Below are 23,855 nucleotides of genomic sequence, written 5' to 3'. Positions count from 1 at the left end.
ATTCCTCCAGCATTTTGTGTGTGTGTGTGTTGCTTGGATTTCCAGTATCTGCAGATTTTCTCTTGCTCAGCATTACATCATTGCTTTTATATTCTAGCCCTATTGAAGTGAATGCTACCTTGTATTTACTTTCCTTACTATTGATTTAACCAGTAAGTTAACCTTTAGGGAATCCTGCACTTCCCTTGTTCCTCATTTTTACTTCCACAACATCATTTTCCAGTGTACTGATATTCACTCTTGCCTTTCTTTTGCTCTTTATATACCTAAAAAAAAATTGGTATCCACTTTTATATTATTAACTGACTTACATTCACATTTCATCTTTTCTCCCCTCATTGCTCATACTGACCTTCTCATCTGCTGCCGTCTCCACTGTCAGGGTGAGGCTCACTGTACACTAGAAGGACCCCTTATTTTCTGCCTGGGCAGTCTATAATCCAATGCTATGAGCACTGAATTTTCCAGTTTCTGGTAACCCTTAACTCTTGTGCTCTCCTCACTCTCTTTCTGATTCACTCCTTGTCCTCCCTTTTTGTTCCCTTTCTTATACTCTTACTCCAGTCCCCTTTCACCCATTTTCATCGTCATCTCCCTCCTGATTCCAATCATCCACTACCCACACACTCTAGGTAGAAACATAGAAACATAGAAAATAGGTGCAGGAGTAGGCCATTCGGCCCTTTGAGCCTGCACCGCCATTCAGTATGATCATGGCTGATCATCCAACTCAGAACCCTGTACCTGCCTTCTCACCATACCCCCGATCCCCTAAGTCACAAGGGCCATATCTAACTCCCTCTTAAATATAGCCAAAGAACTGGCCTCAACTGTTTCCTGTGGCAGAGAGTTCCACAGATTCACCACTCTCTGTGTGAAGAAGTTTTTCCTCATCTCGGTCCTAAAAGGCTTCCCCTTTATCCTTAAACTGAGATCCCCTGTTCTGGACTTCCCCAACATCGGGAACAATCTTCCTCCATCTAGCCTGTCCAATCCCTTTAGAATTTTATACGTTTCAATAAGATCCCCCCTCAATCTTCTAAATTCCAGCAAGCATACGCCTAGTCGATCCAGTCTTTCATCATATGAAAGTCCTGCCATCCCAGGTATCAATCTGGTGAACCTTCTTTGTACTCACTCTATGGCAAGAATGTCTTTCCTCAGATTAGGGGACCAAAGCTGCACACAATACTCCAGGTGTGGTCTCACCAAGGCCTTGTACAACTGCAATTGTACCTCCCTACTCCTGTACTCGAATCCTCTTGCTATGAATGCCAGCATACCATTCGCCTTTTTCACCGCCTGCTGTACCTTGCATGTCCACTTTCAATGACTGGTGTACAATGACACCCAGGTCTCATTGCACCTCCCCTTTTCCTAATCGGCCACCATTCAGATAATAATCTGTTTCCTGTTCTTGCCACCAAAGTGGATAACCTCACATTTATCCACATTAAATTGCATCTGCCATGAATTTGCCCACTCACCTAACCGATCCAAGTCACCCTGCATCCTCTTAGCATCCTCCTCACAGCTAACACTGCCGCCCAGCTTCGTGTCATCTGCAAACTTGGAGATGCTGCATTTAATTCCCTCATCTAAGTCATTAATATATATTGTAAACAATTGGGGTCCCAGCACTGAGCCCTGCGGTACCCCACTAGTCACTGCCTGCCATTCTGAAAAGGTCCCGTTTATTCCCACTCTTTGCTTCCTGTCTGCCAACCAATTCTCTATCCACATCACTACCATACCCCCAATACCGTGTGCTTTAAGTTTGCATACTAATCTCTTGTGTGGGACCTTGTCAAAAGCCTTTTGAAAATCAAATATACCACATCCACTGGTTCTCCCCTATCCACTCTACTCGTTACATCCTCAAAAAATTCTATGAGGTTCGTCAGACACTATTTTCCTTTCACAAATCATAACCATATAACCGTATAACAATTACAGCACGGAAACAGGCCATCTCGCCCCTTCTAGTCCGTGCCGAACCCTTACCCTATCCTATTCCCACCGACCTGCACTCATTCCATAAGACTCCATTCCTTTCCTGTCCATATATCTATCCAATTTAACTTTAAATGACAACATCGAACCTGTCTCAACCACTTCTGCTGGAAGCTCATTCCACATAGCTACCACTGTCTGAGTAAAGAAGTTCCCCCTCATGTTACCCCTAAACTTTTGTCCTCTAATTCTCAACCCATGCCCTCTTGTTTGAATTTTCCCCACTCTCAATGGAAAAAGTCTAACCACGTCAACTCTATCAATCCCCCTCATAATTTTAAACACCTCTGTCAAGTCTCCCCTCAACCTTCTACGCTCCAAAGAATAAAGACCTAACTTTGTTCAACCTTTATCTGTAACTTAGGAGATCAAACCCAGGCAACATTTTAGTAAACCTCCTCTGTACTCTCTCAATTTTATTGACATCTTTCCTATAATTCAGTGACCAGAACTGTACACAATACTCCAGATTTGGCCTTACCAATGCCTTATACAAATTCAACATTACATCCCAACTCCTATACTCAATGACCTGATTAATAAAGGCCAGCAAACCAAAAGCTTTCTTCACCACCCTATCCACATGAGATTCCATCTTCAGGGAACTATGCTCCATTATTCCTAGATCCCTCTGTTCTAAAGCATTCTTTAATACCCTACCATTTACCATGTACGTCCTATTTTGATGAGTTCTACCAAAATGTAGCACCTCACATTTTTCAGCATTAAACTCCATCTGCTATCTTTCAGCCCACTCTTCTAACTGGCCTAAATCTCTCTGCAAGTTTTGAAAACCTACCTCATCATCCACAACACCACCTATCTTAGTATCATCTGCATACTTACTAATCCAATTTACCACCCCATCATCCAGATCATTAATATATATTACAAACAACATTGGACCCAGTACAGATCCCTGAGGCACACCGCTGCACACCGTCCTCCAATCTGGCACACAGTTATCCACCACTACTCTCTGGCGTCTCCCATTTAGCCACTGCTGAATCCATTTTACCACTTCTATATTAATGCCTAACAATTGAACCTTCTTAACTAACCTTCCATGTGGAACCTTGTTAAAAGCCTTACTGAAGTCCATATAGACAACATCCACGTTTACCCTCGTCAACTTTCTTAGTAACCTCATCAAAAAAATTCAATAAGATTTGTCAAACATGACCTTCCATGCACAAATCCATGTTGACTGTTCCTAATCACACCCTGTCTATCCAGAAAATTATATATACCATCTCTAAGAATACATTCCATCAATTTACCCACCACTGATGTCAAACTCACAGGCCGATTGCCAGGTTTACTCTTAGAACCCTTTTTAAACAATGGAACCACATGAGCAATACGCCAATCCTCCGGCACCATTCCTGTTTCTAATGACATTTGAAATATTTCTGTCAGAGCCCCTGTTATTTCTACACTAACTTCCCTCAAAGTCCTAGGGAACATCTTGTCTGGACCTGGAGACTTACCCACTTTTATATTTCTTAAAAGTGTCAGTACTTCCTCTTCTTTAATTGTCATACTTTCCATATCTACCCTACTTGTTTCCTTTACCTTACACAATTCAATATCCTTCTCCTTAGTGAATACCGAAGAAAGGACATTGTTCAAAACCTCCTCTTTTGGCTTCGCATATAGCCGTCCATTCTGATTCTCCAAATGGTTATATGGTTATATCTATTTCCCTCAGTTCCTCCATCTCACTAGACCCTCGGTCCCCTACTATTTCTGGAAGATTATTTATGTCCTCCTTAGTGAACAGAAATTTAATACCACAATAAACTTTCTCTTTGAGCCTTAATCTAATAACATAACATATTTTGTATGCAGATTATAATTTTCAGGCAATAGAGAAATACAGTATATACAGCAAATTATGAGTTAACATTGTTTCTAATTTGATATTAGCATTGTTGGTCTAATTTAAACTAGAATGCTGCTTTCAGTACCAGGCACTTTAAAGGAATACTCCATGAACATGCAAACACTGGAAATGGTTTTACCTGTATTGGTCAAAGGACAAGGGTGAACTTCACAGTTGTCACCCCAACCAACTCCAACAGTGCAACAACATCCTCCTTTTGTGATGTTCCTTGCCAGCAAATTATCACAGAAGTTTTCATCATTCAGATTGTAGTAGCATTCCTTCAAATCTCTATTTGTAGGCGTTAGCATCATGGATGACTCCGGCATGGAAATAGTTTCTCCTGCATGTTCAATTTCTTCGTTCAGGAAAAGATGCAAAATATTAATCAGGATTTTACCACACACTCAGGAAGTTGTTCAATTAAAAAAACCCACAAACAAATGGCGTTAGTCCACCATGGAAGGACAAATTAATTAGCTAGGATTCAGATATCTCATTCTAAAATTTGAAATGTCCATCTTTTCACAGAAGCAAATGATTATGCCTGGATAACTGCTTCAGCCAAATTAAAACCTACCTCAGTTCCAACTAATTTGGGTATCAACAATGATGATAATTTTGTCTGAGTTCTAATGCTCCAAGTTCTTGCCTCACTCCAGATAAATGTATGTAAAATCAAGTTTACTACCTCAATATTACAACTATTGGAAGAGTTGGATTTGAATCAAATGAAAAATTTAGCCAAACCCCTCTTCATAAAAAAAATGAAGAATGCATGGCCATGGCACTATTCAAAGAATAGTAGTTAAGTGTTTTCCAGATCCTTTTCTAAGAGACAGGTTTGACAAGTATTTAAAGAAGCATAGTCTGATTAGGGATAATCAGCATGGTTTTGCGAGGGGGAGATCATGCCTCATGAGTCTGATTGAATTCTTTGAGGATGTGAAAAAACAACTTGTTGAGAGTAGAGTAGTGGATGTTGTGTATATGGATTTTAGTAAGGTGTTCGGAAAGGTTCCCTTTGGTAGGCTCATTTGCAAAGTCAGGAGGTATGGGATCCAAGGAAACCCGGCTGTGTGGATTCTGAATGGGCTTGTCCACAGAAGGCAGGAAGGCAGAGGGTGGTAGTAGATGGAATGTATTCTGTCTGGAGGTCTGTTTCTAGTGGTGTTCTGCAGGGATCTGTTCTGGGACCCCTGCTCTTTTGATTTTTGTAAATGACTTAGATAAGGAATTGCATGAGGGGTTAGTAAATTTACAGATAACACAAAGATTGGTGTTTTGGATACTGTATAAGGTTGTCGTAGGTTGAAATGGAATATTGATAGGATGCAGAGCTGGGCTGAGAAATGGCAGATGGAGTTCAATCCAGAAAAGTGTAAAGAGATGTGGTAGACCATATATATGTTGTAACTGGGTTAACTGTCTGGACACGCCCCTCTGCTGACTGTCCCTGTGGCTCCTCCCACAGATTCCTGAATAAAGGGGATTTCGCCTTGCCCCTCCCCCTCAGTCCGGGGACAGACACTCAGCATGGAGGTCGTATTGTACAGCGAGTAAAAACCTTTCAGTATTTATCTAACTTCAGTCTTTTGGAATTATTGAAGGTGCTTCATGAGATTCACTTCAGAAAGTTGAATTTGAATTTGAAGGTAAATGAAGGTATGAAGGTAAATGGCAAGATTCTGAGCAGTGTGGAGAAACAGAGGGATCTTGGGGTTCATGTCCATAGTTCCCTCAAAGTTGCTGCATAAGTTGATAGGCGAATAGTTTGTTAGCCTTCATTAGTCAGAGTACTAAGTTCAAGAGTTGAGAGGTAATGTTACAGCTCAAAAAACTGGTGAGAACCGTCAGGGCTGTGGAAAGGATTATTGTTGTGAAGCTGCCCTCGATCCAGGACTTGTATGCATCTAGAGTCAGGAAGCGAGCAAGCAGCTTCATTGTAGACCCATCACAACCTGGACATCACCTGTTCCAACTCCTTCCTTCTGGTAGGCGCTTTAGATCACTGTATATCAGGACAAATAGGTACGATAATGGTTTCTTTCCGTATACCATCAGTCTTATGAACACTTGAATTTTAGTCTATTATAAACCAAGTCCACCTGTACATACACAGGTATACCTCATTGTATATAGTTCACCATCATGATTATTTGCACTATTGCTTTGTTCGTTTTTTGATTCCGTGCAGCGAGAGCTCAGGGAAACCAGCATCAAATTCCCTGTATGTGTCGACATACTTGACGATAATAAAGGATTCTGATTCTGATTCTGAGTATTGTGTTCTGTTCTGGTCATATCATTATAAGAAGGACATGGAAACTTTAGAGAGGGTGCAGAAGAGATTTACTAGGATGATGCTTGGATTAGAGGGTGTGTCTTTTGAGGGTGGAAGTTAGAAATAGGAAGGGGTCAATAACTCTACAGGGTGTTTTTTATAGACCACCCAATAGTAACAGGGACATCGAGGAGCAGACAGGCAGACAGATTCTGGAAAGGTGTAATAATAACAGGGTTGTTGTGGTGGGAGATTATAATTTCCCACATGTTGATTGGCATTTCCCTAGAGCAAGGGGTTTAGATGGGGTGGAGTTTGTTAGGTGTGTTCAGGAAGGTTTCCTGACACAATATGTAGATAAGCCTACAATAGAAGAGGCTGTACTTGATCTGGTATTGGGAAATGAAACTGGTCAGGTGTCAGATCTCTCAGTTGGAGAGCATTTTGGAGATAGTGATCACAATTCTATCTCCTTTACTATAGCATTGGAGTGGGATAGGAACAGACAAATTAGGAAAGTGTTTAACTGGAGTAAGGGGAAATATGAAGCTATCAGGCAGGAACTTGGAAGCATAAATTGGGAACAGATGTTCTCAGGGAAATGTACGGTAGAAATGTGGCAAATGTTCAGGGGGATATTTGTGTGGAGTTCCAATGAGACAGGGAAAGGATGGTAGGGTACAGGAACCATGGTGTACAAAGGCTGTCGAAAATCTAGTCAAGAAGGAAAGATAACAAAAGGTTCAAAAAACTAGGTAATGAAAGAGATCTAGAAGATTATAAGGCTAGCAGGAAGGAGCTTAGGAGTGAAATTAGGAGAGCCAGAAGGGGCCATGAGAAGGCCTTGTTGAGCAGGACCAAGGCATTCTACATGTATGTGAAGAGCAAGAGGATAAGACGTGAGAGAATAGGATGAATCAAGTGTCACAGTGGAAAAGTGTGTATGGAATGGAGGAGATAGTAGAGGTACTTAATGAATACTTTGCTTCAGTTTTCACTATGGAAAAGTATCTTGGCAATTGTAGGGATGACTTACAACAGATTGAAAAGCTTGAGCATATAGACATTAAGAAAGAGGATGTGCTGCAGCTTTTGCAAAGCATCAAGTTGGAAAAGTCTCCGGGACTGGATGAAATGTACCTTAGACTACTCTGGGAGGCAAGGGTGGAGATTGCTGAGCCTCTGGCGATGATCTTTGCATCATCAATGGGGATGGGAGAGGTTCCAGAGGATTGGAGGGTTGTAGATGTTGTTCCCTTATTCAAGAAAGGGAGTAGAGATAGTTCAGGAAATTATAGACCAGTGAGTCTTACTTCAGTGGTTGGTAAGTTAATGGAAAAGATCCTGAGAGGCAGGATTTATGAACATTTGGAGAGGCATAATATGATTAGGAATAGTCAGCATGGCTTTGTTAAAGGCATGTTGTTCCTTACGAGCCTGACTGAATTTTTTGAGGATGTGGCTAAACACGTTGATGAAGGTAGAACAGTAGATGTAGTGTATATGGATTTCAGCAAGGAACTTGATAAGGTACCCCTTGCAAGGCTTATTGAGAAAGTAAGGAGGCATGGGATCCAAGGGGACCTTGCTTTGTGGATCTAGAATTAGCTTGCCCACGGAAGGCAAAGAGTGGTTGCAGACAGGTCATATTCTGCATGGAGGTCAGTGACCAGTGGTGTGCCTCAGGGATCTGTTCTGGGACCCCTCCTCTTCATGATTTTTTTAAATGACGTGGATGAGGAAGTGGAGGGATGGGTTAGTAAATTTGCTGATGACACAAAGGTTGGGGGTGTTGTGGATAGTGCGGAGGGCTGTGAGAGGTTATAGCAGGACATCAATAGTTTGCAAAACTGGGTTGAGAAGTGGCAGATGGAGTTCAACTCAGATCAGTGTGAGGTGGTTCATTTTGGTAGGTCAAATATGTTGAGAGAATATAGTATTAATGGTAAGGCTCTTGGCAGTGTGGAGGATCAGAGGGATCTTGGGGTCCGAGTCTATAGGACATTCAAAGCTGCTGCACAGGTGGACTCTGTGGATAAGAAGGCATATGGTGCATTGGCCTTCATCAACCATGGGATTGAGTTAAGAGCCAAGAGGTAATGTTACATCTATATAGGACCCTAGTCAGACCCCACTTTGGAGTACTGTGCTCAGTTCTGACACCTCACTACAGGAAGGATGTGGTAACTATAGAAAGAGTGCAGAGGGGATTTACAAGCAATGTTCCCTCTAATTTTTAGTAGTCAGTGTGTGCAAAAATCGTATGTTGTGCAAATTTTTTTCCTGTGACAAAAGTATGTGCACACTGAATGCACACATGGCACAGTTTATGTAGGTTTACAAAATATTTGACATAAAACTGCACAGAATAATAAAAAAATAACATACATATTTAAGTCACTCAGTTATTTTTTCCTCTCTCCTGTCTTTGGTATTTATCCATTCTTTGTAAACTCTATCTAGACTAATAGAACTTCCATCCAATTGATAGCTTTTGATTCTCATTAATATATCCAAATGACATTCACATAAACGGTTTCTCAGCTTGTTTTTGAGCTGATTCATTAGGCTAAAACCTCGCTCACAGTCCGCACGAGACACAAGAAAGGTTTCCCCAATGTCCATCAACTGTGCAAGGTCCCAAAACTGTTCATTTTGAAGTACAAATGCCACCATTTGAGCAAAGTTTTAAATCAGTTTGGATTTAATTTTTCTTGCACGGAAAATTTGAAGTCATTAAACTGTCTATCTTTTACAGTATTCTTAGCTAGAAAATCATGGTATTTTAGACATAAGGCATTAACTTGTTCATCACCAAATGTGAAGTCACAATCTGCAATTGCGGAGAAATTAAAAGCTGACCATTCTTGTTCCTCATCTTCAGGAAACCTTTCTTCTAGATGAACACAAAGACTATTTATAAAAGTCAACAGTGAATGTGTATCTACTATGACGTTTTCTTCATGTTGTTGGTTTAGCAAAACTTTAACTTTGTCACTCCACGAAACATTGTCTCCCAATACTGCTTTCTTATCTTGTTAATTTTACCTCGCGCAAAATGAAGTGAATCAGTCGGTGTCAGGCACTCTTTTGCAGAATCTTGCACAGTGCAGCCAGTTCATCAAAGACATCACTTAAAACCTGTAAAGCTACTTTGTATGTGACCTTTATCAATATCTTGTGACAGTATTTAGGCACAGGGTCATTTGACTGATCTTTTTCAATAAAAACTTAGTAAGCTATCTACAGGATTTGAAACAGATCTTTGTAAACTTTACGATATGAACACTGTCCACCAAAGATGGCTGCTGCTGTGCTGCAGCTGTACAAACCGGAACAGGAAAGGTGAGGTGACGTAAATTAGTGACGTGCATTGTGGTATTTGAAAAACTGACTAACTAGTTAACAGAAACATTGAGCTAAAAGATTATTTTCAAAAAATATAATTATTAATTACTACATTCTTTTAGGTAACTAACCTTTTGTGTGCACATTAATTTCCTTTGTGCGCTGGCTGAAAAACTTGTGCGCGCGTGCACGCACATGTGCACAGCTTAGAGGGAACATAGTTTACAAGGATGTTGCCTGGATTGAGGAGCATGCCTTATGAGAATAGGTTGAGTGAACTTGTCCTCTTCTTCAGTGGGAGAATGAGACATGACTTGATAGTGGTGTATAAGATGATGAGAGACATTGACCGTGTGGATAGTCAGAGGCTTTTAAGGTGCTTGGAAGTAGGTACACAAAGGAGATGTCAGGGGTAAGTTTTTTATGCAGAGAGTAGTGAGTGCATGAAATGGGCTGCCGGCGACGGTGGTGGAGGCAGATGTGATAGAGTCTTTTAAGAGACTCCTGGTTAGGTACATGGAGCTTAAAAAAATAGAGGTCTTTAGGTAACTCTAGGTAATTTCTAAAGTAAGTTCATATTCAGCACAGCATTGTGGGCTGAAGGGCCAGTGTTGTGCTGTAGGTTTTCTATGTTTCTTTGAAAAGTTGAATGAGCTTGGGCTTTCTCTTTGGAGTGAAGGAGGATGAGAGATGACTCATCAGAGGTGTATAAAATGATCAAATGCATGGATGGAGTGGATAGCCAGTGCCTTTTTCCCTGGGGCAGCAATGGCTAATATGAGAGGGCATAATTTTAAGGTGATTGGAGGAAAGTATAGGGCAAATATCAGAAGTAGGTTTTTTATACAGTGAATAATAAATGTGTGGAAGGCACTGACAGGGTTGGTGGTAGAGGGAGATGCATTAGGGCTTTTCAAAAGACTCAGATAGGCATTTGGATGAAAGGAAAATAGACAGCTATGTGGGAGGGAAGGGTTAGAGTGATCTTGGAGTAGGTTATAAGGTTGGCACAACATCATGGACTGAAAAGCTTGTACTTTTTTATGTTCTTAATATCCTGCCCAATATGTATCACTCAATTAATAAACAGATTCCTAAATGCCCGTGACTCTCTTACAACTCTGTGCAAGTTGGATACCATAGTTCTCAATGTTAAGGAAATGATTATTCTGTTAATTTCAACTGCAGTTATACCTAGTAAGCAGCAGCAACTATTCCAAATCCAGCAAGAAGCAATATTGTAAATAAACTGTCCCTGTCTTCTGGGTTTAATATAAAGACAGCAACAGAATAAATTTGGAAACAGAACTTGAGACAGAATAGCTGAAACTGCCACACTAGGTTTAGGACAAAAATATCTGAAGAAGCAAGGTTCATATGTTTTGAACCAAATGGCGAGCAACAGTTGGTACTTGACCAAATGATTGTGTAGGACTTGTAATTCTGGAAATAGCTCCCTGCCAAGCATGAATTTATTTGTTGACTTTATGATTTGGCACCAAGTAAGCATAGCTACGTAATCCCAGAAGTGCCCTTGCAATTCTTCAAAAGAACGAATTGTTTGGAGAATTATATCATCTCATGTTCCCCCTGACTCCTTGCACTCCCCACAAGTGTAGAAACCATTATCAGCTGTTACTGAAAATTTAGAAAAATTGCAATTTGGAATTGAATTAAGTAGATAATAAATCTTAAGCAACACACTAAATGCTGGAGGAACTCAGCAGGTCAGGCAGCATCTATGGAAATGAAAAAAATACAGTTGACATTTTGGACCAAGACCTTTCATCAGAACTGGAATAAAAAGGTAGGGGAGGGGGAGGAGTAAAAGCTAGAAGGTGATAGGAGAAGCCAGGTGGGTGGGAGAGGGGGATGAAGTGAGAAGTTAGGAGGAGATAGGTGGAAAAGGTAAAGGGCTAGAGAAGAAGAAATCTGATAGGAGAGTAGAGTGGACCATTGAAGGAGAAGGAGGATGAACACCAGAGGGAGGTGATAGATAGGTGAGGAGAAGAGAAGGGGTAAGGGGGGGGGGGGACCAGAGAGGGAAACTGAAGAAGGGGTGTGTGGTAGAATTATTGGAAATTGGAAAAGTCGATGTTCATGCCATTTGGTTGGAAGCTACCTGGAGAAGGAATGTGAAGAACTGCTCCTCCATCCTGAGAGTGGCATCATCTAAAATAAATCTTTCCAGTTTAGATAATGCATTTATTCTGTTTAAAACCTAAAGGATGCAGTGTTCTAGGTTTCATTCCCTAGTTATGGAATATACATTTAGATGAATGAATTAGCCCAACATAATATTGAAATAGAATGAGACATTTAGCTCCTTGGGTTCCTCATTCAATACTGATGATTGAAAGCCAGCGGCAGGTGGCAGTATGGGCTATAAGGAGAATGCAGAGAAGCTTTGGGGACAGAGACAGGCTGAGAGAATAGATGAGGACATGGAAGGAATATTACAAAAAAAATTGAGATCATTCACCTTTGGAGAAAATAGGAAGTCTAAGTATTCCTTAAACATAGAAGAATGAATGGTTTTGGTGTTCAGAGAGATCTGCTGTGTCTATATACACCATCACTAAAACAGGTAATATGCAGATACAGTAAGCAGATAGGAAGACACGTTGGCTTTTATTCTAAGAACTTTTGAGTACATGAGTCTCTTGCTTCATTTGCATAGGGTCCTTATAAAACTGCACATGGAAGGTAATTCTACCCAAAGAAGAACATACATCTTATAGAGGAAATAAACAAAGATCCACCAGACTGATTCCTGGCATTGGATGTCATATAAAAAGAGATTAAGAAAAGAAGGAGGTTTATATCGAAATGTACAAAATTCTGACAAATCTTGATAGATGTCAAACTGATGTTTCACATGGCTGGGATGTTTAGAACTAGATGCACATTCAAGATGAGATTAGAATACATTTCTTTGACCAGAAAGGAGTGAATGTATATAATTTTCTTTTCATGTGGCCTCATTTACTAAGCACATTCAAGACAGAGCCAGACTTATTATAAGGAAATCAAAGAACACGGAGAAAAGTAATGTTAAGATAAAATATGAGTGATGACTTTGCAGAATGGAAGTGCAGTCTTGAAAGGCCAAATGGCTTACTACTGTTTCAATCTCTTTAGTACTTTTGTTTAAATTCCTTTCACTGCTTGACCCATACACTGTCTATTTTGTTATGCAGATTAACAAGATCATCGAAAAGGTACTGAAGAAATCTGATTAAACTGGTCCAGTATGTAGGCTGCAAAAATATAATTACCAAAAACACTAATGGCTTGAAAGTTTCGGAGAATTTATCTGGCACAATAATGTCAGGTTACAGCATATTCTATCCTAACTATAGCTAAAAGGACATGGATAAATATTATAAACAGGTATGTAAACAGGCCAAACTGCAAACTTCTACCATGTAAAAAAATCTGATTCTGTGCTACAGTATAGTTATAACAAATTTAGAAATATGAAGAATCTATGTATTTACCACCCTGGTTTTCACTAGTAAAAATCCTCTCCTCCACCATCAATAAATTATATATCAAATTAAATATGATAAATGGAAAACAACTCAGGGTAAATGGGCAGTGTAGTGATTGGGTGTAGAAAGATTTTGAAAATAAGTAATAACCACTTTTTCCTGCATGACAAATGATAAAATAGTGAAATCATACATTTAAAATGAGTTAAATACTTTAATTTAGAGTTTGCTATGCAGTACATTAGTACACTGCTCCTTTCTTTCAGAAGCTAGTTTACAGTCAGCCTGATGGTATCTCAAGCATCTAGAATGAAATTAGTTTAGTTTTTAGTGTGCAAAACCGAGAGTAAAAAAAAACATACATCAGCATTTGGAAATTCACAAAACCCTAAAGTAACAAATTACTTTCACCACAGTGTACACTAATATCACATGTTATAAAATCTAAACCACCAATGGCCATCCCAGGTATTGTCTGTGTGTAGTCTGTATCTTCTCTCAATGATAATGTGAATTTCCTTGGGTTCCCCAGTTTCCCCCCATATCCAAAGATATGCTAGTTAATATATTAAACTTTCTGAGTGTGCAGCCTAGTTAGAGAATATTAGGGGAATTTATGGGAATGTGAGGAGAATTAGTTACAGATAAAATGAATAGAAATAGAATTGCTCTGATCCCCTGCATGAACTTGATGGTCAGAAATTTTACCATCAGCCAGTAGATGGCAGGATTGACCTCTGTAGGAGAATAGATTGGAATCCAGTCTTTTAATTTATAATTTAAAAGAAATATTTCCGTTAAATATTATTTGCTTCCCATGCTCTTTGTCTTATCTTTAAGTTGCATCTTCTGTGGGAATTATCATTTTTTCCCTTGAATGGTTTCAGGAATATCCTGGTCCATGGTTTACCCTGGCTAATTAATTCATCTCAGTGATATGATGTGTAAATGCAAGGATATCACCATGTGTGTTGATGACATCCACGTTTACCTACGGACTAAATTCATAATTTTGATATTGTGCTGAAGGAAGTCTATTTCCACTCAACACATTACCTATAGCTTTGCTTCACCTCAAGCTTTGATTTCATGAGCAAAATCCTTGCCAGCCCTTTAAGCAGCACCATCTAAATCTGGTCTATAATGTGTGCTACTCATGTCTCCACTCTAAATATGGTGGCAGAAACATTATCTATCTCATGCGTCAGTACCCTGGAATTCTCTTCAATTTTCATCTTTTTCACTTTTAAGAGTCTCACCAAAACTGATTACACACCTTCAGTCATTTTTTATTTTCTCTCCTACCAATGCCAGCAATCTTGCTGTTTTCATAAAATGTCTCAGAAGTTTGTCTTTAATTAAGTTTACTATATGTGTTTGTGATTAATATCATTAAACTTACCATTTTCCACTGAAATTTTAAACACTGCCTCACAAGCTTGTTTGGGTTTTTTATGGAAGTGACAAAACAAATTGATGAAGGTGGAGAGGTGTATATGGTGTATATGGAATTTAGTAAGATGTTTAACAATGTGCCCCCACAGTTCACTCATCCAGAAAGTCATAGAGCATGGGATCCAGACTTTCCCTTAAAAGATAATAAGTAAAGGGAACTTCGGTTTTCAAGAGATATTGCGGCCTGATTAAAAGAAAAAAATGAGGTGCCTAGCAGGTATAAGCAAGTACAAACATTTGTAGAAACAATTGAGGTGCTTATGGAGTACTAAAAGAAGGAATGAAGTTGCTCTAACAAACAAGGTAAAGGAAAATCCTGAGGGCTTTTACAGATATGTAAAGAGCAAAAGGATTGCTAGGGACAAAATTGGTCCTCTGGAAGACCAGAAAGGTAATCAACGTGTGGAGGTAATCAAAAGTGATGGGGGAGACCTTAAATGTTTTTTTTCTGCATCTGTATTTACTTGGGAGACAGATGGTGTCTATAGATGTGAGGCAAAGCAGCAGCAAGGTCATGGACCTTATACAGATTACAGGGGAGGTGGTGTTTGCTACCCTGAGGCAAATTGGGGGTGGATAAATCCCCAGGATCTGACAAGGTGTTCTCTTGGACCCTATGGAAGGCAAATGCAGAAACTGCCGGGGCCCTAGCAGAGATATTTAAAGCATCCTTAGTGACAGGAGAGGTACCCAGATGATTGGAGGATAGCCAATGATGTTCTGCTGTTTAAAAAAGACTCTAAACAAAACCAGGGAATTATAAGCTGGAGAGTCCTACATAAATTGTGGAAATGTTATTGTAAGGTATTCTAAGTGACTGGATATACAAGTATTTGGATAGACATGGACAGATTTAGGATAGTTACGGTGGCTTCATGCGTGGTAGGTCATGTCTAACCAATCTTATCGAGTTTTTTTGAAGGAAATTTTTATTGTTTGTCATTTATATCAATGATCTGGATGATAATGTGGTTAACTGGATCAGTAAATTTGCAGATGACACCAAGATTGGGGGTGTAGAGGACAGTGAGGAAGGCTATCGTGGTAGATGGAATTTAATGTAGACAACTGCGAGGTTTTGCACTTCGGTAGGACCAAATAAGGTAGGTCTTACATTGTGAATGGTAGGGGACTGAGGAGTGTGGTAGAACAAAGGAAAATAGGAATGCAGCTACATAGTTTGTTGAAAGAGGTTTCACAGGGAGATAGGGTTGCAAATAAAATTTTTGGCACATTGGCCTTCATAAATCAATGTACTGAGTACAGAAAATGGCATGTTATGTTAAAGATGTGTAAGACGTTGGCGAGGCCTAATTTGGAGTATCGTGTGCAGTTTTGGTCATCCACCTACAGAAAAAATATAAACAAGGTGGAAAAAATGCAGAGAAAATTTACAAGGATGCCGCCGGGTCTGGAGGACCTGAGTTATAAGGAAAGATTATAAGGTTAGGACTGTATTCTTCAGAATGCAGAAGATTTAGAGGAGATTTGATAGAGGTATGCAAAATTATGAAGGGTATGGATAGGGTAAATGCAGGCAGGCTTTTTCCACTGAGGATGGATGGGACTACAACCAGAGGTCATGGCTTAAGGGTACAAGGTGAGAAGTTTAAGGGAAACATGAGGGGAAACCTCTTCGCTCAGAGGGTTGTGAGAGTGTGGAAATAGCTGCCAGCACCATGTGAGCTCGATTTCAATGTTTCTAGATAGGTACATGGATAGTAGGGATAAGGAGGGCTATGGTTAAGGTGCAGGTCATTGGGAGTAGGCAGTTTAAATGGTTTCGGCATAGAGTGGATGAGCCAAAAGGCATGTTTCTGTGCTGTACTTCCCTATGACTCTCTGGCAGAGAGTGATAGGTAGATGGAACATATTCTGCCTGGGGTATAGTGACTTGTAATGTTCTCCAAGGACCTATCCTAGGATCCCTAATGTTTTGAGATTTTCATAAAGGGTGGGTTACTAAGTTTGCAGATGACATGAAAGTTGATGGCATTGTGGATAGTATAGAAGGCTATTGTAGTATACGATAAGACAATAAGATACAGGAGCAGAATTAGGGCATTTGGCCCATCAAGTCTGTTCTAGCATTCATCATGGCTGATCTAATTTTCCTCTCAGCCACTATTTCCTGCCTTCTCTCCATGTCCCTTTATAAGACCATAAGCCGTAGAGTCTGCTCCACCATTTCATCATGGCTGATCCAGGGTCTCGATCAACCCCATACACCTGCCCTCTCACCATACTGCTTGATGCTCTACACAATTAAGAATCTATCAACTTCCGATTTAAATATACCTATGGACTTTGCCTCCACCGCAGACTGTGGCAGAGCATTCCACAGATTCACTACTCTTTGGCTAAAAAAATTCCTCCTTGCTTCTGTTCTAAAAGGTTGCCCCTCTCGTTCTGGATAGCCCTGCCACAGGAAACATCCTCTTCATATCCACCTTATCTAGTCTTCTCAACATTCGGTAAGTTTCAAAGAGAATGCTACACATTCTACTAAATTCTAGTGAGTACAGGCCCAAAGCTGCCAAACAGTCCTTATATATTAACCCCTTCATTCCCAGAATTATTGTTATGAACCTCCTCTGGACTCTCTCCAATGACAACATATCCTTTCTGAGATAGAGGGCACAAAACGGTTGACAATACTCCACGTGTGGCCCGACCAGTGTCTTAAAAAGCTTCAGTAATACCTCCTTGTTTTTATATTCTATTCCTTGAAATAAATGCCAACACTGCATTTTCCTTCTTTACCACAGACTCAACCTGTGAATTAAATTCCTGGGAGTCTTGCATGAGGACTCCCAAGTCCCTTTGCAAGTATGATGTTTGGATTTTCTTCCCATTTAGATAAATGTCTGCACTATTTTTCCTTTTGCCAAAATGCCTTATCATACATTTCCCAACACTGTATGCCACTTTTTGCTCAGCCTTTCAGTTTGTCTAAGTCCTGCTGCAATCAAGAGAATTAGGTCAGGTCACTCATCTGAGTGCTACTGGTACCATGTAACCCAGTACTTCCTGTCCCACGGTCAGGTAGTCAGCGACTAAACCGGCTCCCCCACCAGGCTTGCCTGGGGAGGATGGTGGCTGGACACCCTGCAGGACGAAAAACAAGACCTGTCAAAGAGCAGATGAACCCTCTCGTAGGGTCAACGGCCATCTAGCAAACACGTGCTGTGAAGCACGGAAAGGGCATCCCTTGCGTCAAAGCTTGGTTTGGCCATTCACTGGAACAGAACTTCCCTCAGCCGTCTTGGACCCCACTATGCCGCTGGATCCGGGAGGGGATGTCGAGAGGGTGGGTCTGGACCTGTGCAACCCCTTACTCACCTAAAATCTGTTCACGCGCACGTTGTTCCTTTCTGAGGAGTGGGGTACCACCCCACTAACTGACTGAAAGGAACCATCATCATCCTATGGGATGGATAGCCAGAGAGAGAGAGAACTGCAATCGCGTTGCTTCCTCAGCAGTACCTACCCCTCTACCTATCTTTGCATCATCTGCAAACTTTGACACAAAGCCATCAATTCCACTATCTAAATCACTGACAAACAATGTGAAAAGTAGCGGTCCCAATACAGACCCCCAAGGAACACCACTAGTCATTGGCAGCCAACCAGAAAAAGCCCCATTTATTCTGACTCATTGCCATCTGACTGTCAGCCATCCCTCTACCCATGCCAGTATATTTTCTGTAACACCATAGGATTTTATCAAATGCCTTCTGAAAATCTAAATAAATGACATCCACTGCCTCTCCTTTGTCCACCCTGCTTGTTACTTCCTTGAAGAATTCTAACAGATTTGTCAGGCAAGTTTTCCTGCGACAGAAACCATGCTGAGTTTGACTTATTTCCTAACTGGTCCCCAAGTACCTCGAAACTTTGTCCTTAATAATGCACTCTACTTTCCCAAACACTGAGGTTAGGCTAACAGGCCTATAATTTCCTCTCTATTGTCTTCCTTCCTTCCTAAAGAGTGGAGTGACATTTACAATTTTCCAGTCGTCTGGGACCATGCCGGAATCAAGTGATTCTTGAAAGATCATGAACAATGCATCCATTACCTCTTCAGCAACCTCTTTCAGGACTCCGGAATGTAGTCCATCTGGTCCAGGTGACTTATCCACCTTAACACCTTTTAGTTTGCCTAGCACTTTTTCCTTTGTAATAGCAATGGCACTCACTCTTGCTCCCTGACACTCACGGACCTCTGGCATATACCTAGTGTCTTCCACAGTGAAGACAGATGCAAAGTACCCATTGTTCATCTGCCCTTTCTTTGGCCCCATTGCTACATCACCAGCATCATTTTCCTGTGGTCCAATATCAACTCCACCCTGCTTTTGTTCTTTATTTAACTGAAAAAAACTTTTACTATCCTGCTTTATATTATCGGTGTTTGCCCTCATATTTATTCCTTTCCCTTCTTATAACTTCTTTAGCTGCCTTTTGTTGGATTTTAAAAGCTTCCTAATCCTACTTCCCACTAGTTTTGTTACCTTATATGCCCGTTCCTTGGCTTTTATGTAGTCCTTAACTTCCCTTGTTAGCTACGGTTGCCTAATCCTGCCATTTGAGAACAACTTCTTCTGCTGGACATATCTATACAGTGCATTGTGAAATATTCCCAAAAACTTCAGCCACCTCTGTTCTGCTGTCAACCCTGCTAGTATCCTCTTCCAATCCACCTGGGCAAGCTCCTCTCTCATACCCCTGTAATTCCCTTTATTTCATTGTGATACTGATACATCGGACTTGTGCTTCTCCCTCTCAAATTGCAGTATGAATTCAGTCATAATATGATCATAATATGATCTAAGAGTTCCTTTATGTTAAGCTGGCTAATAAAGTCTGGATTATTACACAACACCCAATTGAAGATAGCCTTTCCTCTCGTAGGCTCAAGCACAGCGCTGCTCTAAAAAGCCATCTCGTAGGAATTCAACAAATTCCCTCTCTTACAATCTACACCGACCTGATTTTCCCAATCCTCTTGCAAAATGAAGTCCCTTATTACAATTGTGACATTACCCTTATTACATGCCTTTTCCAGCTCCATTTGCAATCTCAAACCCACATCTTAGGTACTATTTGGAGGCATATATGACTCCCATAATGATTTTTTTACCCTTGCAGTTTCTTAACTCCACCCACAAAGATAGAACATTCTCTGACCGAATGTTACCTCTTTCTGAAGATTTAATTCCATCTCTTACCAATACAGCCACACCACCGCCTATGCCTTGTTTCCTGTCCTTTCGATACAAAGTAGATCCTCCCATGTTCTGACCAATCAAGAACCTATCAACCTCTGCCTTAAATATACATAAAGTCTTGGCTTCCACAGCTGCCTATGGCAAAAATTCCACAGATTCACAACTTTCTGTTTAAAAAAGATCCTCATCTCCATTCCAAAAGGACACCCCTCTATACTGAGGCTGTGACCTCTGGTCTTAGACTCTCCCACCATAGGAATCATATCCTTCATATCCATTCTATCTAGGCCTTTCTCCATTCGATAGGTTTCAATCATGTTACCACTCATTCTTCTGAATTCTAGTGAAAACAAGCCCAGAGCCACCAAATGTTCTTCATCTAACAAGCCATTCAATCCTGGAATTATTTTCATGAACCTCTTTTCAACCCTCTCCAGTTTCAGGACATCCTTTCTAAGCTAAGGGGCTCCAAACTGCTCACGACACTCCAAGTTAGCCCTCACTAGTGCTTTATAAATTCTCAATATTACATTGTTGCTTTTATATTCTAGTCCTTGAAATGAATGCTAACATCGCATTTGCCTACCTCACCACATACTCAACCTGCAAATTTTCCTTTAGCGAATCCTAACCAAGGACTCTCAAGTCCTTTTGCACCTCAGTTTTTTGTATTTTTGTATTTTCTCTCCATTTAGAAAACAGTCAACCCTTCCATTTCTTCTACCAAAGTGCATAACCATACCCTTCCCGATACCATATTCCATCTGCCATTTCTTTGCCCTTTCTCCCAATCTACGTTCTTTTGTAGCCTTTCTACTTTCTCTAAACTACCTGCCCCTCCACCTATTTTTATATTGTTTGAAAACTTTGCAACAAAGCCATTAAATCCATCATCCAAATAATTGACATATAACATTAGAAGAATTGGTCCCAACATAGAACCCTGTAGAACACCAATAGTCACTGGCAGCCAATTAGAAAAGGCTCCCTTTATTCCCACTCTTTGCCTCCTGCCAATCAGCTACTGCTTTGTCTATGCTAGAATCTTTCCAGCATCCGTAGATTTTTGTTGGTTGTAACTAACCTATAGTTTTCTTTCTTTTGTCTCTCTCCTTTCTTGAAGAGTGGAGTGACATTTGCAATTTTCCAATCTTCTGGAACCATTCCAGAATTTAGTGATTCTTGAAAGATCATTACTAATATCTCCACGATCTCTTCAGCCACATCCATCAAAGCCTGGGATGTACACTATCTGGTCAAGGTGACTTATCTACCTTCAGACCTTACAGTTTCCCAAGAACCTTCTCTTTTGTAATGGTAATTTCACACACTTCATGACACCTGGAACTTCCACCACACTGCCAGTGTCTTCCACAGCAAAGACTGACGCAAAATTCTTATTCAGTTTGTCCCTCATTACTGCCTCTCCAGCATTGTTTTCTAGCACTTCAAAATCCACTCGCCTCTCTTTTACACTTCATATATCTGAAGAAACTTTTGGTATCCTCTTTAATATTATTGGCTAGCTTACTTTTGTACTTCAGAAACAAAGGTTCTGAACTTAAAGAGGGGTAACTTTGAAGGTATGAGACGTGAATTAGCTAAGATAGACTGGCAAATGACACTTAAAGGGTTGACGGTGGATATGCAATGGCAAGCATTTAAAGGTTGCATGGATGAACTACAACAATTGTTCATCCCAGTTTGGCAAAAGAATAAATCAAGGAAGGTAGTGCACCCGTGGCTGACAAGAGAAATTAGGGATAGTATCAATTCCAAAGAAGTAGCATACAAATTAGCCAGAGAAAGTGGCTCACCTGAGGACTGGGAGAAATTCAGAGTTCAGCAGAGGAGGACAAAGGGCTTAATTAGGAAGGGGAAAAAAGATTATGAGAGAAAACTGGCAGAGAACATAAAAACGGACTGTAAAAGCTTTTATAGATATGTAAAAAGGAAAAGACTGGTAAAGACAAATGTAGGTCCCCTGCAGACAGAAACAGGTGAATTGATTATGGGGAGCAAGGACATGGCAGACCAATTGAATAATTACTTTGGTTCTGTCTTCACTAAGGAGGACATAAATAATCGTCCAGAAATAGTAAGGGACAGAGGGTCCAGTGAGATGGAGGAACTGAGTGAAATACATGTTAGTAGGGAAGTGGTGTTAGGTAAATTGAAGGGATTGAAGGCAGATAAATCCCCAGGGCCAGATGGTCTGCATCCTAGAGTGCTTAAGGAAGTAGCCCAAGAAATAGTGGATGCATTAGTGATAATTTTTCAAAACTCGTTAGATTCTGGACTAGTTCCTGAGGATGGAGGGTGGCTAATGTAACCCCACTTTTTAAAAAAGGAGGGAGAGAGAAACCGGGGAATTATAGGCTGGTTAGCCTAACGTCGGTGGTGGGGAAACTGCTGGAGTCAGTTATCAAGGATGTGATAACAGCACATTTGGAAAGCGGTGAAATGATCGGACAAAGTCAGCATGGATTTGTGAAAGGAAAATCATGTCTGACGAATCTCATAGAATTTTTTGAGGATGTAACTAGTAGAGTGGATAGGGGAGAACCAGTGGATGTGGTATATTTGGATTTTCAAAAGGCTTTTGACAAGGTCCCACACAGGAGATTAGTGGGCAAACTTAAAGCACACGGTATTGGGGGTAAGGTATTGGTGTGGGTGGAGAATTGGTTAGCAGACAGGAAGCAAAGAGTGGGAATAAACGGGACCTTTTCAGAATGGCAGGCGGTAACTAGTGGGGTACCGCAAGGCTCAGTGCTGGGACCCCAGTTGTTTACAATATATATTAATGACTTGGATGAGGGAATTAAATGCAGCATCTCCAAGTTTGCGGATGACACAAAGCTGGGTGGCAGTGTTAGCAGTGAGGAGGATGCTAAGAGGATGCAGGGTGACTTGGATAGGTTGGGTGAGTGGGCAAACTCATGGCAGATGCAATTTAATGTGGATAAATGTGAAGTTATCCACTTTGGTGGCAAAAATAGGAAAACAGATTATTATCTGAATGGTGGCCGATTAGGAAAAGGGGAGGTGCAACGAGACCAGGGTGTCATTATACACCAGTCATTGAAAGTGGGCATGCAGGTACAGCAGGCGGTGAAAAAAGCGAACGGTATGCTGGCATTTATAGCGAGAGGATTCGAGTACCGGAGCAGGGAGGTACCACTGCAGTTGTACAAGGCCTTGGTGAGACCACACCTGGAGTATTGTGTGCAGTTTTGGTCTCCTAATCTGACTACAAAGAAGGTTCACCAGATTGATTCCTGGGATGGCAGGTCTTTCATATGAAGAAAGACTGGATGAACTGGGCTTGTACTCGTTGGAATTTAGAAGATTGAGGGGGGATCTGATCGAAACGTATAAGATCCTAAAGGGATTGGACAGGCTAGATGCGGGAAGATTGTTCCCGATGTTGGGGAGGTCCAGAACGAGGGGTCACAGTTTGAGGATAGAGGGGAAGACTTTTAGGACCGAGATTAGGAAAAACTTCTTCACACAGAGAGTGGTGAATCTGTGGAATTCTCTGCCACAGCAAACTGTTGAGGCCAGTTCATTGGCTATGTTTAAGAGGGAGTTAGATATGGCCCTTGTGGCTACAGGGGTCAGGGGGTATGGAGGGAAGGCTGGGTTCTGAGTTGGATGATCAGCCATGATCATAATAAATGGCGGTGCAGGCTCGAAGGGCCGAATGGCCTACTCCTGCACCTATTCTCTATGTTTCTATGTTTCTATCTTTACATTAATGACTTTTTAGTTGCCTTCTGTTGTTTTTAAAAAGCTTCCCAATTCTTTAACTTCCAGTAATTTTTGCTCTATTATATGCCCTCTCTTTGGCTTTAATGTTGGCTTTGACTTCTCTTGTGAGACACGGTTGTGTCATCTTGCCTTTAGAATACTTCTTCCTCTTTGAGATATATGTATCCCGAGCATCCCAAATTGCTTCCAGAAATTCCAGCCATTGCCGCTCTGCTGTCATCCCTGCCAGTGTTCTTTTCCAGTCAATTTTGGCCAGTTCCTCTTTCATATCTCTGTAATTCCCTTTACTCCATTGTAATACTGATACATCTGACTTTAGCCTCTCCTTCTCAAATTTTTGGGTAAATTTTATCATATTATGAACACTTGCC

At 40.7% G+C, this 23,855-nt stretch overlaps 1 protein-coding gene across 4 annotated transcripts in view; it reads right to left on the bottom strand.

Annotated features, from left to right (window-relative positions):
• The window catches only part of LOC134344379 (latent-transforming growth factor beta-binding protein 2-like), a 510,939-nt gene that overhangs the window by 39,231 nt on the left and 447,853 nt on the right, over positions 1-23,855 (bottom strand). For all 4 annotated transcript variants that reach the window (XM_063044071.1, XM_063044078.1, XM_063044088.1 and 1 more), the window contains one exon: positions 4,038-4,256. In XM_063044071.1, coding sequence (XP_062900141.1) covers positions 4,038-4,256 — 219 coding nt within the window. The remainder of the gene's footprint in view (positions 1-4,037; positions 4,257-23,855) is intronic.

Source organism: Mobula hypostoma, chromosome 1 (genome assembly GCF_963921235.1).
Source record: "Mobula hypostoma chromosome 1, sMobHyp1.1, whole genome shotgun sequence".
NCBI lineage: Eukaryota > Metazoa > Chordata > Chondrichthyes > Myliobatiformes > Myliobatidae > Mobula > Mobula hypostoma.
This window is presented reverse-complemented; position numbering and strand designations above follow the sequence as displayed.